Below are 18,494 nucleotides of genomic sequence, written 5' to 3'. Positions count from 1 at the left end.
CTTCCTGGAGTATCCCTCTTCCTGGAGTATCCCTCTTCCTGGAGTATTCTTGCTCCCCCCTGGAGTATCCCGGCCTCTCTGCCCTTTATTTCCCCCATCAACCCTTCCATTTACTCCTTAAATTTATGCTTTTTTTTTTAATGTTAGAGAAGGAAGTGACGTGGTATGTTTCCACCCTGGCATAGTCTCCACTGCTCTGAGAGAACTGCCTCCTGTTCACCAACTTCAAACCTGGCAAATCCACCTCTGCCCTCTTCCTGCATGATTGTCCTCCCAGATCACTTACACAGATCACTTTTTTACCCACCGTGGGCCTCAGATATCATCTTAGCAGTGGGCAAAGGGACCACCAAGAGCTGTCTTTTCTGATCACTACATCTGAGCAGGCTCCTCGCCTTGGTACTCCCCACATCCAGCAGAGCATGCTGTCCCATGGGACTCATCACCTTTCCCCTCGACATGCACCTGCTGTATGTGCCTGAATCCCTTGGCCACATCCTTCCTATAGATATGTGCTTTTGTTTGTCTGGTTCCCGGTGCCACATGAGTGCCTGGCACATAATTCATGCTCAATGAACAGTTGGCAAGTGAATTAGCATGTGTGCTCACAGAAGAAACATACATGCACTTTCTTTTCACTAGACTTTTTTTAGCTTTTTAGCAATCTTCCCATATTAGCCGCCATAGAACCTTTTGTAAAATCTTGCATGTGTATGTAGTACGTATGTTTGAGAGTGGGGATGCATGTTGTGGTCAGAGGACAACCCCAAGTGTCTCTTCTTACCTTCTACCTTGTTTGAAACACTGTCTCTTATAGGCTATTGTACGTTTAGGGGACTCTCAAGATTTTAGGGACCTCTTGGCCTCTACTTCCCATCTTGTAGTAGGAATGCTGGCATTCTAGTCATGCATGCTACCACATATGACTCTTCTATGGGTTCTGAAAACACAAACTGGGGTCCTCACGGCTGCATGGGAGTCTCTTTCCTCACTCATCCATCTCCCCAGTCTCACACAGAGCCTTGTAAAACTGTTGCATCATGTTTCAGCTCAGGGATGTCCTGAGTTATAAAAAAGGACTCCATGTGGATCTTTCACCTCTTTGAGTGATGCTGAATGGGAAAGAATGTCATGTTGTGTGTTAACAGTCCTGTATGGTAAATTCCCAGGCACGGGCTTCCTGAGTTGAAAGGGAGAGTGTTTTTCTCTTACCTTTAACAGATCTTACCAAGTTGTCTTCTGATTAGACTGTAGAGATTTCCCTTGCTTTACACAGCAGGACAGGGTCTGTTTTCTCACCTGCTCATAGTACTGGACACCAATGCCATGTGTCTGTGCTGATTGGGAAGGTGAATGTCTTAGGGTTTTACTGCTATCAACAGACACCATGATCAAGGCAGGTCTTATAAGGACAACATTTAATTGAGGCTGGCTTACAGGTTCAGAGGTTCGGTCCATTATCATCAAGGCAGGAGCATGGCGGCATCCAGGCAGGCGTGGTGCAGGAGGAGCTGAGAGTTCTACATCTTCATCTGAAAGATGCTAGCAGAATACTGACTTCCAGGCAGCTGTGGTGAGGGTCTTAAGTCCACACTCACAGTGACACACCAATTCCAACAAGGCCACACCTCCTAATAGTGCCACTCCCTGGGCCAAGCATATAAAAACCATTAAAGTGGACAATGGCAGGCTCTTAATTGGATTTATACTTTTTTTAAATGGCAAAAAGTTAGGAAGTCTTACAAATTTCCACTGGCCATTTCTGTTCATTTTTCTTTCTTTCTTTTATTTTTTTTAAAGTTTGTTTTCATCTATCTATCATTTGCTGGGTTTTCTTCTCAAGGCTGTGTTTATGACATTTCATTTTTCTTTATTTATATTTGAACCTTACATATTTTGCTGTGAAATGCAATACACTATTTTATAATAGCCTACAATATAATAGGTCTCCTTGAGACACCTTCATCCCTGTCATGTCTTGGTGGACACTTTCTACCCAAATGCTCTTCTTTCTCTTTTCCTGATTCTAAGCCCTCCTACCTCCAGTATTTCCCAGTTCACTCTCATACCATATGTGTGCTCTAACCTGCACTCCTTCTCTCCTTTAAAGCCTCTGTTTCCCTCTCATGGTCCTATTCTAGGTTCCTGGTGTCCATATCCTTGGGGATCAGTCCGTAGGCACTGGAGGACAGTGTGTGCGATGATGTTGGTAGAATGGTCTAGACGGCTTCTGGATTTTAGCTCCCTTACTGATCATCTATCTGATTGCTGGTTGATTACTGATTGTTGTCCTATTATGATGACAGACAGAATAGCCACCAGTCTGTCCACTCTGTTCAGCATCTGTCGGGAGGCTGTTTGGTACATACATAATGCATGATGGCTATTCGGTCATGGTGAGCTGAATGGCACTAATCCCAGCTTTGTAAAGTCAAACAGCAAGTCTTTTGATGATTTCTGGGGATCGTCTTATTCAGAAAGGCTGTCTCTACTTGCTAGCACTCTACATTAGTATTTGCTGTGTTTCTGTGTCTATCTTGAAAGTTAGTCCTAAACTGTGCCTCTTCTTGAGGAGCTCTCTTGCCAGCCTTCTTGTTTAGTTCTCTGATCTTCTTCTGGCACTGCCAGTGTCTTCTTTGACTGTCTTGTTCCAATGTATCTTTAAAGACTCCGTTAGGTATCCTAGCTTACCTCCAGATGGTCCTTCTACCATGGCTGCCTTTCACGTCCGACACACTGTAAATATGTAACGTGTGGTGAGATACACAGCAGTAGAAACAGGTCAGGGGACCAGGAAGGCACCAAAGGTGAAGGATGAGGGTCATGGACCCAGATAAGAAAGAGGAAGGAGGGGGACAGAAGGGCAGCCAGGTTATCTGAGGAGTTAATGAACACACCTGCCTCGCTTTTCTGGAGTTCCCAGCAGGAGATCAAAGGGTCCCTGGGACAGTAGGATGAGCCCAGAAAGCAAAGGAGTGAGAGGATCTTGGACTGTTGCCAGGAGCAGTTTGGGGAACTATGTTTTTATCAGCCATGACTGATGGATGGGTTAGGGCTCATTCAATCTCAGTCAAGGTGTGAGTCCATGGCTGGGCTTAGATTCCAGAGGTATTGCTTAAGGGACAGGTAAGGCAAGTACAAGAGGAGCAGGCGCCCTGTGTCCCCCAGACTCTCTGCCAACAGAGATCGGGGAGCAGGAGGCCCCAGGTCAGTCAGCCCAGGTCTGGGAGGGTGCTGTAAGTTGGAACAGGTCACCAAGTCATCATGGCCAGCACTCCCTATAGGCCCACTATGTGCTGAGAGCACATAATGTGTTCCTTCTCTGGCTCTGTCACAGCTGAAGCTGGATTCCTCGGAGTCCCTCTTGTACAAAGTGTGCTGAACTGGGTGGGTGGCTGGCAACTCCCCCACCCCCCCCACCCCGCATGGGCTCAGGAGGAGGCTGGTGAAAGAAGTACTAATCAGGATTCCCAAGGCCAGCAGGAGACATGTGGGCTGGGTGTTGAGCACCAACTGTCCCTCGTGCTGTAGCTCTGGGGAATGACAAATTGAGTGGGACTTGAGCATTCAGTCACTATGTGCCCAGGGGACTGTTGGTGGAGGAGAACCTTGTGAGCCTGGCCATGTGCCACTGTGACCAGATGAGGCCTGGCTGTTACTCTAGGTTTGGTCTAGTAGAAGTAGCTAGAATTTTTGAAATCAGGGAAGGGAGAGAGTTCTGGGGATACCTGAGTCCACCTCAAGGAGCCGCTAAGAGTAGAGCAAGACGTTCACTAACATCAGGGGCCTATGGTTGTGTCTGAGCCATGGTGTCTTCAGTAAGAGCTCGCTGCCTACTGTCGCTGCGTAGACTTCCACTCCTGCCCTGGGAGGTCTCACACAAGGACCTGGCACAGGTGCTTTGTAGGCTGTTTGGCAACAGAGAAGAGATAGGTCAAGTGCCTAATGCCACAAAAGGGATCCTTGGTATGGCTAAGAAAAAGACAGTTGGCATCCATTCCAGGGAAGGGGAGCTTTGTCTTGAGGGTGGAGAGAGTAAAGGCCCTTCATCCTGACATGTCCACTCACTCCAGGTATCATGCCTCCTGGACAGATGCAGCATGATCTCTGACACAAATATGGGTATGTACAAAGACTGACAATGACAGAAGTGCGCACACACACACATGCACATGCACACACGCAGAGACACAGCACATACAGATATGCCTATAGGAACACACACGCACATACACACCAAATGTGGAGACCTCTCTCATCGGAGGTCACACAAACACAACAGGGAACACACCGACTTTCTCCCCAAAGCCCTAGTTCTGGCACAGAGGGCAAAGCTATTCAAATAATGCGGGCTGCCACCCAGTGACCTTGCTCTGTAGTCACGTTGAAAGTCGAGGACTGTGGTTTATTCCCTGCTGCCAGTGACAGCTGTGAGGATCAGGGAAGCCTCGTGTTCTAAACTCAAGACCAGAGTGCTCCAGCATGAGACGTTTTGAAACAATACCCAGACTGACATAAAGTTTAGATAAGTGCCAACAGTTAGCCCACCACAAAACCCTAACCACCAGCTTCTTCTTGTGTCCAGGTGAGCAGCCCCATAACCACTGGAAGTGACAGTTCAGTTTGGCTTGCCTGGTTTCAGTTTACTAACGAAGAGAATGGTGCCTCGTTTCTCTTCAGATCTGTGAAGTGCTACTATGGAAATTCAGGGAAAGAATGTTCTCAAGTACCTCCTTGTGGGGGGTCTGACTCCCAGTGGATACTCTCAACAGAAGGACATCATCCTTCACAATGATGGCACATGGGCCACTGAGATGGAAAAATAATACCATACCAAGTCAAAATAGACTATATTATCCCCAAGAGGAATACGGAGGCTCTGGGAGGGTTGACTTCACAGAGGTCACACAGAGGTCACACATCTGGTGTGTGTCAGTCTCAATCAGAACCCAGGTACTGATACCCTTCAGTCCAGAACCAGTGCAGCCATTATGATGGTCTCAACTTTGGTGAAATTGGGGGAGGTTGGAGGCACTAGGGCATTGGTATGAGGAGAAGTATTGTTTTAGAGAAATACATGATGTGTGTTAATTACCGAGTCCTGTGAAATCACACAACTATGAGATTTTTTTAAATCTAAAATGTAACAATCTTATGATTCAAGCTTTCTGTCCATATTTATTCAGGGAGTCAGGATTGGAGCATGGCGGGGGGGATCTTCAGATGAGCCTGAAGCAGGCAGCACTCCCACAGCACAGAAGTGTTCTGGGCAGTAGGTGCATTTCTTGGGAGGGGGATTCTGGCTGCTGCAGGCAGTCAGCGAAGCTGAGGGCTGAGGAGGATGGAACAGACTGCCTGGCCCTGATGACAAGGGTGATTCCTGAGATCTACTACAAGGCACTAGATTTATATTTATTCTTGGAATAGTACATTGAGATCTTGGAGATGGGGTAGGGGCAGGTGCATATGACTTCAGGAAGATCTCAGGGGGGGCCAGGGAAAGGAAAGGTGTCCTTTTCATGTAGGTCTCTATCCTTATGACCTTTTAGAGCCACCATGCTCAGTAAGGACAAGGGGAATAAAGTAAATAGCTTTCTGCCCAGTGGCCTGGTTGTCAAGAGAAGCTAGAGGGAAATCACCCAGAGACCCCTCTGTTCATTGGAGGATGTATGAGTCCCCTCTGACAGAGAAGAAGTGACTGGGACAGAGGCTGGGATCCTGCTCCAGTCCTGAAGAGAAAGAGTTCTACCAACTATTTCCTCCAGCCATTCTCAGGAAAGTCCTGGTTGAGATGGAGAAGCCAGGCCCAGTGAGATGACAGAAGGGGACATGGCCCACTCCCTTAAGTGCGGAGATGGGACATCATGAGGATCTCCTAAACAAGGATGCAGAAGATGCTGTGACCTGGAGACCGCACAAATCTCAGGGGACAGAGGAAGACGCAGACACCACAAGGAGAGGAATTTGCTAGTTGCATTCAGGCATGGGTGAAACTACCCTGTGTTTAATGTCAGCAAGAAGGGGACACGGCTCTCAGGAGAGAGACTGAGTCCCAAGAGCAGTTAGTTTTTGGGATTTACCACTCTGCCTAAAAAGAGAGGGGCATCATTTTTTGTATCCTGGATGAAGATTAGGAAAGGTCTGTTGAACTGAACATGGCCCATATCAATCGATCCGTCATTTTTAAAGCATAGGCTTTTACCGGGTTTTGACCACTTATCCTCGTGGGTCAGCACGGCCTTACTTACCACCTGTAGGAAGAGAAGCAGAAGCACGTCAGAGGCAGGCAACACCTGCTCTGGCCTAGGGTAAGATCACATGTGGAACCCTCCAATGGCTTGTGTCTACCCTTTATGGTACTGCCCCACTCTCAGCCTGCTCCAAGGTGGTGACTCAAAGCCCCTCCCCCCTCTCTAGCCTTTGCCTGCTTTGGACCATTCCGTTTCATGTTCCTCTCCTGACGCCATCAATCATAGCCTCAGGTGCATTTCACATCGTCACAGTGGGAGGGCCGTTTGTATTTTACGTCCTTTGCACAAGGACCCCCTTTCCATTGTGTAGCGGTGAGCACTTTGGGGACAGGGTTTCTGAAGATGGCCTTGAGTCCAGACAGCAAGGGTGCCCATCCTGCACTACCTTTAATTTCCCTGAACCAGTGATATCTTTGGAAAACTCAATAATGCTTCTGCCTCTTGAGCTGCTCTAAATAACATGCTTCTGCTTCTCTTCCTACAGGTGGTAAGACCGTGCTGACCATCGATAATGTCCTAGGTCAGTGAGCCCAATCCTCTCTGTGTGAATATAGGCAAATTGAACCCCAAGGTTCAGGGAGGCCATTCAGGAGAGCTTCTTTTATTATCTGAAGCCCAAGAATCTCCCTGTTGTAGCTTTGACCTCTGACCCCATCCTCCAGATAAATCCCGAAGGTCCCTCTGGAGGCACTCAGCTTTACCTTGGTCTGTACCCTTTCTGTTTGCTATCCTTAGCCTCATGTCTGACCTGCGCCTCTACCCTATTTGGCTCAGACACAGGAACATCACTGTGAGGTGACTTACCTTTAAGGACTTCTGAAGTGTGTCATTCACGACCACAGAGCTGTTGGCGTCACTGTTGAAAGCATAGGTGATTCCTAGTAGGCTCATCACTGACTCCAAGTCATGGGTCTCAGACAGTGACAGTTCTGGTGCCTCTAAATCAACCATCCTGGGGTGTAGAAAAGAAGGCTTTTCTTTAGTGTGAAAGAATCAATACCTTTGTCCTGGTGGTCCCTAAAATGCCATCTCCTCAGAGAAGCCCTTCATGCAGACTCAGGGTGTTCACATGGAACCATGGTCCTGCAGTGTTTGGTCACCCCTCTTACTCAGCCAGATATTCCCCCAAGACTTGACTCTCAAGAGGGTGGGAGTCAGTGCAGTCAAGTAGAACTGCTAACTAGTGAGGGCCTAGAGTTTACTCGGGCCTGCCTGAGTGTCTCTGTGTTTCATATAGCCCGTGTCACGCTACATGTAGCAAGGCCCAGACTTGTTTACAGAGCACCAAAGCACTGATTTGTGGAGCATGGCTCTAGAGACTCAATAAACCCAATGCAAAAGTGTCAGAAGAATTTAGTCTCTTATAGTCATGCCCTGGGCTCTCTTTCCTGAGGTTTTCCATACAAGTTCCTCCCCTGTTGCCAAACACTTTCCTGGACTGTTCACCTTAACCTCTTACCTTTAATATGGCCAGGGTCTGAGAACCATCTCTATCTTCTTGGCTCAGGCATAATATACATTACATATATGCATAATATACAACTGTGGCCCCTGCTGTGGCCTCTGCATCTCTTTATGGAGTATGTCCATATGGGGTGTGATACCCCAAGGGCAACATGTTCACCTCTTTATATTGAACACTGTGTTTGTCAATAAACCTGGCCTGCATTACAGAAATGAACACGGAGCTTGCTTGGAAGCTCCACGTGTCTGTGGCCCCAGCTTCTGGTCAGTCTTCCAGGGCCTTTGTTATTTAATGATCAGAGGTTGGGTGCCTCTGGGTAGTTCCTGGGACTGGGGATCACCTTAGCGATAATTGTCGTCTCATCCGGCGGAAGTGTGGGTAAGTCAGCTTCTGTTCCACCTTCTTCAACTTCCCTATATCAGGTAAGATGAAGTAGGTTGCGAAGTTGCCTGCAAGCAGAGAATACACCAGCACCGTGCTAGATAGGTCCTCGACTCGGAACAAGTGATTCAAGTCCACTGTATGGATCATCGGTACCTTTGTCGTCATTCCGTATCCTAAGTGGTAGTCATTCACCTTGACGAACCGGCAGCCATAGTCGCTGATAATTTTGGCTGGAGAGGATGAAGAAGGCTGTCAGACAGGGGTGGGCCTAGGTCTGTGTGAATATATCAGAAGAAAAGCACTCAGAGCCTCCTGGATATAACATGGCACTAGAGCTTTGTGAGAGTCACTTGAACTTGGAATGTATGTAGAATCTGGGTATATCCTGGTAGATTCCAAAGGTAAAGCACCTTGGAAAAAAGGTCTAATATTTTATTTTAATATTAAATATTTTTATTTTATTTAAATGTTAAATAAAAATATGTTTATTTAATAGTTCCTCCGGGGATGTTAATGCAAATGAGCAGAGGTCCCTAAGTCACATGTGTAGTCCTTTCTTTTGGAGGCCTCTTATCCTTTGTTGACAATGGTTTAGTCTATATTCAAGGCAAACCTCTATGGTACCTTGAGTCCTTTCCTGAGCTCACAAACACAGTGCATATGCGTGAGCAGCCTCCCTGATACAATAGAAAATGATGACCATTTTGGCCATCAGAGTAGGTAGGTGCTTTGGGAACCTATTCTGAGGTCATCAGAATGCGAAGATCCCTCAGAGACCCTGACCCTATGTTCTCATTGGAAAAGATGGCATCATGGGAAGGGATTGAAGCTGTGGTCTGCTTGCTGTGCCCAGCAGGACTTTGCCCAGGGAAAAGCAAGCTCTGGTGAAGGGGAGAAGCCCTTAGCCTTGACTTCTTCTCCAGGCTATAGACTCTCTGGGGGACAGCTGCTCCTGCCCTTACTAGTTCCAAGCAGGACCTGGTCAGGCTTGGGGGTCAACTTGAGTTGATCAAGTGTATATACTCCACAAAGTTCCATGCAACCTCATTCATTCTTTCATTACCTCAAAGCAGCGGGTTACCTTTGTGAAATGGACAGTCATACCACAAAACAGATAAAATAGCTTGTCCAGTGTAGACAGGAAATGAATGATGGAAGCTGCATTTGAAGCCAATGTTTTCAGACTCCAAAGCTGACCCGCTGTATTGTGCTTACTGTTTCATATCTTAAGGAAACTGCCTTATGTATACCGAGCTATCATTTGTCTTAGAAAATACTACATATTCTCTTGTTTTACTCACACAGGTTTCAAAAGGGCATTTGTATGTAGAATAGAGAATGATCCGTCAAGCCTAGCCTAGGGGTTACTTTAATACATCATCTTCCAAACTTAATGAGGTTGAAAATTGTTGTGCTGTTTAATGGTTGAAAGACTGAAGAAGGGCTGGAGAGATGGCTTAGCGGTTAAGAGCACTGACTGCTCTTCCAGAGGTCCTGAGTTCAAATCCCAGCAACCACATGGTGGCTCACAACCATCTGCAGTGAGATTCGATGCCCTCTTCTGGTGTGTCTGAAGACAGCTACAGTATGCTCATAAATAAAATAAATAAATCTTAAAAAAAAAGACTGAAGAAGAAATATGCATGCATCCTACCCTCCTACATTTTGGGATTCCAAGGAGACAGAACATTGGAATGTGAGCGTCTATTTGGATAAATCCCCTGGAGCCAGTTCAGTCAAGTGATACACCCTTACCATTCAAGGTAATGTAGTTCACCACAGCCAGGAACGTGTTACTCTCCAGATTCTTGACAATGTTTACTATTTCCTTATTGCTTTTCTCCGTCACGTAATTGTTGATCTGTGTCTTGGCACTACTGCTGTCTGTGAAGTTGATGGAGAGAATGTCAGAGTGGTATAGGTCCTTGACCCCTTCCACAAATTTGTCTACTTGTGTCAGACCCTGGTGGATGAACACACTGCTACCACTTTTTTGTGGTGAAAACTCTTCAGGCTTGTGGAGAGCACGGAGCAGATACCGGAAACACTTGTGGATCTCAGCTTCAGGCAAGCCTGTTTTGTTGAGCTTTAGAGCCTCCAGGATGTGTTTGCTTAAGTTACCTTTGGCTCCCAGGGACAGCATTGAGATGGCTGCAATGACTCTAACCGGGGAGAATAGGATATTTCCATTTCCTGACCGTTGGGCCATCTCTTTGAACAAGGTGAGGGAGACATTGCAAATGGTGAGAACCACCTTCCGGCACTGGAAGTGATCAATGCTTGGGTCTTCATAGAGTTCTTCATATAAATATGTCTTGGTTATGGGAAGCAGACAGCACAGGCCTACTAGCAAGAGGAATCCATGGGGAAAAAGGGGTGCCATCATCCTGCAAGATAGAGGAACACAGCCCAGAGTCAGAGCCATGACAACTTCCACTAACCAATGATTGACATGTGTAAAAACAACCACAGTTTCCTATTCCTGTGCTGTGCACCCAACCTGGGCCAGGCACTTTCTATAGCCTCATTATTAAAAGACCCAGTGATACCTCTCAGGGCAAGTCATGTCTTTCTGGTCTGTACTTCCCTGATATATAAAACTACTTTGCCCTCCTGTCCCAGTCCCAGCTGGGGAACTACACAGTTCTCCACTCCTTCATGAGAATATAATAGGCCAGAGGAGTTAAAGAATATGTTTAAGGTTAATGAGCAGGGACTTCAGCAGAGCCAGGTCCCATACCTAGCAGGCTGTCTGGGTCCTACTCCACTCCCATCGACAATAATTCAATGCAAGAGAAACTACCCTGTTTAACAAAAAGCTGTGTCACCAGAATCCATGTGACCTGTAATGAAGATCACTTTCTGAGCTTTGTTTTACAGACAGAAGCATAATGGATTTAGTTGTAGAAATACAGATACGGTTACTGGTACCTGGATATGATCTTGGAGGAAGTCTATAGGTTTAGCAAGCTTCAGCCATCAGGACCAGCCTGAGTGCTGTGAAGTCGGAATCAGAACAGGAGCTTAAATGAGAAAGGGGGTGGAGGGCTTGGAAGGGCAACAGCTCAGTGAGGAATTAATGAGCATATCTTCCCTTGTAGATCAGAAGTTCTTCCCACGTGATCAAGGGCAGTTTGCCCTGGGGCAGATAAAAGAGGCCTAGGGTTCTGGGCTGTCCATAGAGAGTCTTGGGAAACAAACTTCTAAGGGTTGCAGTTTTTTTTTAAAAAACAAAACAAAACATTTTTCTCCTCTTAGAGAGCTGTGCGTGGAGTTGTGTGAGTTTGCGTAACAAGCAAAGGTTGAGGTCTGTGGCTTTGGGTAAAGGGGCCTGGAACTGGGTACCGAAGGATGCCCAAGCTGAGAGGACATTGGGTGTGGAGATGGGGGAGAGGGATAGGACTACCTGAGGTGTTTCCTTAGTCCCCTCCACCCCAGGTAGAGCCACACAAAGATAAGAGATCCAGAGCCAGCCCAGGACCTCCCCAAGGAAGGAAAACCACCAGGTCAGCCCGACCCAGTATTCAGTAGTGGGTATTCTGTGTGCTCAGAGCCCAGAACAAGGTTTTTGTTCTCCTCTAGGTTTTCCCTCAGGAGTTGAATCTCTGCCTCACCTTCCTCTCTGTGGAGGACTTATGAAGGCAGGCAGGAAGGCTGGCAGTGTCCACCCCACGGATTCAGAAGGAGGCCGGTTAAGGACTTACTGAGTAGCGTTTGTGGAGGCAGTAAGAAGTTCATGGGCTGGTCATGCAGCACTGACTACCCCTTAAACTCTCGCCCTCGGGACTTATAGGTACAGCAGAGCGTGGGGGACACTTGGTCCCTATGTGTGTAATGATATTTCATGCTGGAGGAGAGCCTTGGGCAGCTTGTAATCTTGACCAGAAGATAGTGTGCTACAAGTTGCCGTGAGTGACCTAAGTATCTGCTTATCTTTCTCTGAACTGACTTAGTGAAGCAGAACTGTCCAGTGCCAGCCTTTTTGAAAGAAGAGAGTGGGAGTCCTGTGGCTATTGCAGCCTACTTCTGGGAGTTGTTGAGAGGAGGTCATGGGTTCATACGTATGCCTGGCCTTGGTATCTTCAATAATCATTACCTGCCAGAAGTCAGTGAAGGTTCCCACTCCCAGCTTGGGCAGCTGTGTGTACTAGAACCTGTGCAGTATTGCATTCAAGCCCAGTTGTCTAGGACAGACAGGGGATAATAGCCTGGAACTTCAGAAGAGATCTTTGGTGTAGCAGAGAGAGAAACATGCTGACATCCACTCCAAGGAGGATTAGCTTTGCCTTGAGGACAGGGAGGATAAAATCTCTCCATCCTCATGTGTGCATATGACCCGTGTAACTCATACAATACCCTTCCAGATGCATACGTTAACATACACACACAGACTCAGACCCAGATCCAGATGTAAAGCATACATGCGAGTAGCACTTCCTGCCTCTCTAACCTTTACTGTCCTGTGCCTGGCAGGCCTGTGCGGGTTTTGAGGCTGCAGAGGCTGTCATCTGGTAACAGCATGCTCTTCACTCACTCTGTGAAGACACAGTTCTTGGCCTTTTTAGATGAATGGACAATATTCTGTTCGATGCTTGTCTACCTCTTGCTTGTCCAGCCATCATCGATAGACACATGGCTTAGGGGTTTATTTCAACTTGTGTGTACCATGCTGTCCTGAACGGGAGTGTGAACATACCTTTCACCGTCCTCTCATTCCTTCTGGAATAAAGGAGAGATGACATTGCTGGAGCATGTGGTGTATTGGTTGGTTCTGATGATCAGCTCAATTGGACTTTGAAAGCCCTAGGGAATTGGCAAGGCACAGAGAGCTAGTGGTGTGTCTGACGGTTTTTCTAGAGCTGATAGATCATGAGGGCTTTGAGTTCATCTGTGGCCCGATCTGTGAATGGATTCATATGACGCCATTTTGGGGGAAGTGAGAAGCTTCCTGGCTGGAGGAAGCCAGTCACTGGGTGTATGTCCCTAGCAATAATTATAAAACACTTTAGTCCCAGTGAGCTCTCTGTTTATTATTGTGTCTCCTTTTAGGCTAAGAAAGCAAAACCAATCTCATATTTTAAGTTGGTACAGATTTTTGTGTGATGATGTTAAGAAGTTCAAAGTTATATTTTTACAACATCAGGTGTACGTGATTCAAGCCCTCCTGCTGCTGCTGCATTATATTTCATAATAATTAGGGACATGAACTCAAGAAAATATGAGGTGTCCCATGGCATTGCCCCGGGATGAGAAACTAGATGGCTCACGGAGAACCACAAGCCTGTGGACTAAGGAGATCTGGGGAAGGCAATGTTTCCCATCCTTGCATTTGTACCAAACGTGGAATGGAATCACTAAAACAGGCAGTATCTTCATGTTCTATTAAACCTGGTTAGGTATGCTTATGTGTGTTGATAAGGTGTCATATATCCCAAGCTGGCCTTAAACCTAGAGTTTTCTGTGTAGTCTGAAGATGGCTTTGAACTCTTCATCTTCCCAGAGTCATCAACCACGTGCTGTGGCTATGGGTATGAATCACCATGCCCAGTCCAGGTGGTTGCACCCAGTGTATGTCAGGCAAACACTACAAGCTAAGTCATATCTTTTTTAAAAAAAAATTTAAATCCATTCATTGTCCCACTCCTGGTCACCACTTCCCATAATCCTTCCCCCATCTCCTCTCCCTTTCTCCTCTGAGCAGATGGAGACCTCCCTGGGTATCCTCCTACCCTGGCAATCAAGTCTTTGTGAGGTTAGGTACATCCTCTCTCACTGAGACCAGACAAGTCAGATCAGCTAGAAGAACATATCCCATGCACAACCAACAGCTTCAGTTGTTCAGGACCCACATGACGACTGAGTTGCACATGTGCTACATATGTGCAGGGAGGCTAGGTCCAGACCATGTATCTTCTTTGGTTGGTGCTGGGTCATATCTTTAGCCTAGCTTTTATGCTTGTTTTTTTTTTTTTTTTTTTTTTTTAGCATATCCTTAGCTGCCAAATCCTAAAACTGATTGACACTGGCTTGTGATGGATGACAGTGAAACTAAAGGGATTCAGGGGTTCTCCTCAACCTCTGTAAAAAATTTTTTATATATACTGCTAACCTTGGAGTACCGCGTAGCATTAGCAAAGCATCTGAGAAATAGTAAAACAGCAGTGTGGGGAACTGTAACATTGTGGGGTGGCTTTTGAGAGTTCAAAAAGCCTGTGTCAGGCCCAGTCTCACTCTGCCTCCCGTTTGTCCTGCCTGCTGTCATGCTCCTAGCCATGATGATCATGGACCGATCCTGTGAAACTGTAAGCAAGCCCCCAGTTAAATTCTTTCTTTTGTATGTTGCCTTGGACATGGTGTCTCATCACAGCGATAGAACAGTCACTAAGATGTGGTGGGATAATAATATGGCTGGTGGGTGGAGCCAACTATAGTCTACAGGAGGGAACTCTTATTTGGTACTGTAGGTCTCAACAAAAACCTGTGGCTCAGGAGGTCAAGGACCCCAAAGGAGGTTGGTGTCATTGTTTTGTTAAATTTATGTGATGTGTCTGTCAGTTTACCTTCTGAACATATAGTTTATTCCCATGGATTACTGTTACTGGTAGCCTAGGTCAGGAAAGCTTCTTTTTGCAGTGGATGGTGATTACCACACTGAATTACTGCCAGTCAAATTGTTAATGCTAATCCAGCTGCTGTTGCCTCGTGGCCCAATGCTCAGCTCTACACACAAGAAAAGGATCATACCATCTAAGCCTCAGGGATGTTAGGAGAGGAAGCCAAGAAAGGGCTCAGATATTGTATAGCTTCTTCTTCCAGATGGAAACATTTTTCTCATCGAGACAGAGGAACCTCAGAGGCTCAAGAAACAGGATTCACCCAGCCCTTTCCTGAGACCATATAAGCAAGACATTACTGCCCAGATGGGCATCTCTTCACTTGTGTCAGATCAGCCTACAGGTTGTGTGAGGAACTTCAGTCACACCGCTTTCCAGACATCTCATCCATGTTGCTGTGTGAGGCTGCACAGTTCAGTTTCCCTAAAGTCACTCATGCTCCTTTAAATATGCATACACTCAACGGTCTTGTAAAGAACCCCAAACAGAGTCATTCACTCATCCACTCACCAAGCAGGACTTGGATTAAAAAAAAAACTATTTAATTTTATTTTAGTTTGTCATTGCCTTTTCTATCTGGGGTGAGTAGGATTAGGCCCCCTGGAAAAATTCATATAATATGTGAGCTTGAAGTCACCTAGGATGAGAACTTGGTAGAGAAAGTAGAAAGACTGATGCTGAAGTGTTACTGTCTGTGTTAGGATGTGGGATACCCGACTATGCCCATGAACAAAGGGAGGCTGAGGGTTTCATCTTTGATGACAAGTAGGAAGGACCTGTTGAACACCACAGTGAGGACTTCAGGCCACAAAGAGTCGTACATTTCTGGAATTCCTCCTTGGTCATCAATCTTTCTAGTTTCAATTTCCAGCACAGCTTTATGTACAGCCTGGGGCAGGGGGAGAGAAGGAGGAAGGGGAAAGGAAGAGGGAAGGAGAGAGAGAGAGAGAGAGAGAGAGAGAGAGAGAGAGAGAGAGAGAGGTAAAAAACTATGACATACATTCTCACTTTAGGCTGAAGCAAGACTCATGTGGGAGCCATATTCAAGGAGTGCCTCTCTGGGCCATCTCCTCCTGGATAGCCTTACCTTGTCCGTTACCTCCTCTCTCCATGAGCAATCAGAACCTTCCCTGACTTGGCCTGCTTTTTCGTTTTTCTCCATTTCTGACCGCTGTATCTCATACCCTTTGAGGCAACCTGAAACCTCAGAGGGGAAGGACTTCTCTTCCCCACTATATTCTCTGTTTCTCCTTTCAAGTGCATAGATTTTAGTTTATTGAGTCAAAAACTCTGAATGGGACTCTCAGAGTACCCAAACTCACCAAATCTACAGCTCATGGCCAACCACCCTTGCTTTGGGTTTACAGATTTTACAGGAACTGTTGGCTCCCTTGGTTAACTTACTCATAAATTGGACTTTGTGGTTCACTTGTCATTTTGTGGGAGATTCTAGAACATTCTCTGAAATAACTGAGCCTAAGACTCTCCAAATAACTATGAGCCAACCAACGCTCAAGCAGTAGGAGGAGACCTTAGGCAAAGATTGTCAGGGAAACATCTCAGGGAAAAATCATGGTATCACCTGCCTGAGAAGTCATCTCCCAGCTCTGACCTTTAACTCCACCCTGTCTAGCTACCTCCTGAGACCTGGGCCTTGCTCATGTGCCTCCTTAATCCTCAGCCTCATGCCCAAGTTGTGCTCTCTTCATTCCCTTCTGCCCTCCAAACACCTGGAACTACTCATTCTTTAGGTGGTCTCACCTTGGACAGTTTCACAGGAGCATCCGTTGTGACTTTTGACAGGTCAGCCCCGTGGCTGAAGACCTGGGTGATGCCCAGCATCCTCATGATGGTCATCAGGTCATAGGTGGCAGAGATGGTTAATTTGGGGAAATATAAGCTGACAAATCTGTCATAGTGGAAGAAAAGACAAAGTCTCATAGCCTTTCCTGTTCTCCTAGGACCCACCATGTTGGGAAAATGTTTTCTTTCTAATTAATGCTTGTTGTCTCTGACCATAGCAGTAAGTTCCACCTCCTCTGAGAAATCCTCCTGACAGATTCAAGATGCTCACATTTGGAACCACAGCTCATCTCTTTGGTAGCTAGGGATGCTCCTGACAGCAGGAGCTGATACAACGGAGTGATAGCTACTCAGCGAAGAAGAGCAGGGTGACCCTGTACACTGAAGGAGGCCTAGGAACAAAATGTTCTTCAGTTCTGTGACTGGTTCTAATCTCAGCCCTATCTTGTCCTCTGCTCTCTGCTGGGGGGTGGGGTGGGGGTTTCAGGGCCTTAGGGCTGTGCTCAGCCGTGCGGCACCTCTGCCTACACTTGCCTCAGGCTGGTGAAAGGGACAGCAGGGCCTGGGATCACTGATGGAGAACACACTCTGACCTTTTGGCTCTTGGGAACCCAGAAAACCACACTCAAGAGTGACCAAAGAACAGAGCCTCCTACAAATGTGCCCCAGGTATCCACACTTAACCTTTCCTTCTCTAGGGCTCTTCAGCCAAGCTTTGCCCGTGTTCACCATGAGAGGCGTCACACATTCTCTGAGAGAAGTGCCTTTTCAAGGAGAGTCAAAGGCCCAAGAACATCATACTCTGCAGCACATGTCAATTTTTTTTTTTTTAGCAGTCTGTATAATGTTCATTAAGGCAACAGAAATTTAGACAAGTACTCTGGACATAAAGCTTTCAATACCTATTCCTGCCTTAGGGTTTCTTGATCAATGGACTGCATGAGTCCAAGAAGCTTATGGAAATTCTTCCCATGTTCCATTTAGCCTTTCCCTGCCACTATTCTCCTTCAATGTGCTGGTGGCAGTTCTTTGTTGTCCCCAGGACAACTATCTTCTATCGACATTGTCAGACTGACATTCCTTGTACACACTCTGTCCTAGAAATTGTATTAATTAGGAATCTTTGTCTCAGAGTCCATCCTCGTTCATAAACCCCTGCAGTACACATTTGGAAGGCACAGTGTGCATGATGGAAAGGCAATTTCAAACACCAGGGGCATAGAGTTCACAGTGACCATTGCTGGGCTATACAACCTGACCAGCACTGCTTTCAAGAGGTTCTAGGTCTTGAACAGTAGCTGTGACCCAGGGATGAGGTCTACCTGCCATAGCTGGGCTGATGGCCAGTCTTGAGGAGTGACTGACCTCAGAGGACAGGATAGTTTTGAGTAGGTCCACATACTGGGGAATCACCTTGGGTTAATGTGCCTCTCGATGCTATTGAGGTATTCATGGCTCAGGTTTTGTATCAGCTGCTGCATTTTCCCAAGGTCTGGAAGGATGAAGAAGGCCATGGCATTCCCTGCATAGTGCTGTAACAGCACCCAGCTGGACAGACTGCTATCCTTGTGCAGGTAAAATTCACCCAAGCGGTGAACCATGGTCACAAAACGCACCATGCCTGTATCCAGGTGGAACTTTTCTTCCATTACATACTCAGCTTGAATGTTACTGTTCTGGAACCCTGTGGAGAAGGAAGAGGCTATCAGCGACTGGTGGGATCAAAATTTAGCCAAGTGTCAGATCAAGTGGTCCCCTGGCCCCTTGTGACATGCTACCCTCTTAGCCTCAACCTCATCAAGTATAAATAGAATGCTGAGCGTGACTACAAAAATCTGCCCAAGGGACTTTGTGATGATCACCTGAAGCTGTAGAAGATATGGACTACGTTTGTGTTGGACTGATTATTGGAAAATTTGCAATTTCCTTTCTTCCTTCCTTCCTTCCTTCCTTCCTTCCTTCCTTCCTTCCTTCCTT

The 18,494-nt window shown here is 46.5% G+C and overlaps 2 protein-coding genes across 2 annotated transcripts in view; both read right to left on the bottom strand.

Annotated features, from left to right (window-relative positions):
• Nucleotides 1-6,062: 6,062 nt before the first annotated feature.
• Nucleotides 6,063-10,486, bottom strand: LOC114633484 (alpha-1-antitrypsin 1-6-like). The gene is made up of 4 exons (XM_028782043.1): nucleotides 9,856-10,486; nucleotides 8,057-8,330; nucleotides 7,056-7,203; nucleotides 6,063-6,251 (listed from the first exon to the last, which is right to left on the bottom strand). The coding sequence occupies exons 1-4, from the start codon at nucleotides 10,484-10,486 to the stop codon at nucleotides 6,063-6,065; spliced, it is 1,242 nt and encodes a 413-aa protein (XP_028637876.1).
• A 4,925-nt stretch (nucleotides 10,487-15,411) lies between these two features.
• Nucleotides 15,412-18,494, bottom strand: part of LOC114633486 (alpha-1-antitrypsin-like) — a 7,860-nt gene continuing 4,777 nt past the window's right edge. The window contains exons 3-5 of the mRNA XM_028782045.1: nucleotides 17,931-18,201; nucleotides 16,476-16,623; nucleotides 15,412-15,603 (exon numbers count right to left, since the gene is read on the bottom strand). Of these exons, the coding sequence (XP_028637878.1) occupies nucleotides 15,412-15,603; nucleotides 16,476-16,623; nucleotides 17,931-18,201 (611 nt within the window). The remainder of the gene's footprint in view (nucleotides 15,604-16,475; nucleotides 16,624-17,930; nucleotides 18,202-18,494) is intronic.

This window comes from Grammomys surdaster, unplaced genomic scaffold, assembly GCF_004785775.1.
Source record: "Grammomys surdaster isolate TR1022 unplaced genomic scaffold, NIH_TR_1.0 690, whole genome shotgun sequence".
Classification (NCBI taxonomy): Eukaryota; Metazoa; Chordata; class Mammalia; order Rodentia; family Muridae; genus Grammomys; species Grammomys surdaster.
Note: the sequence above shows the minus strand (reverse complement) of the source record. Positions and strands in the feature narration are given on the sequence as shown.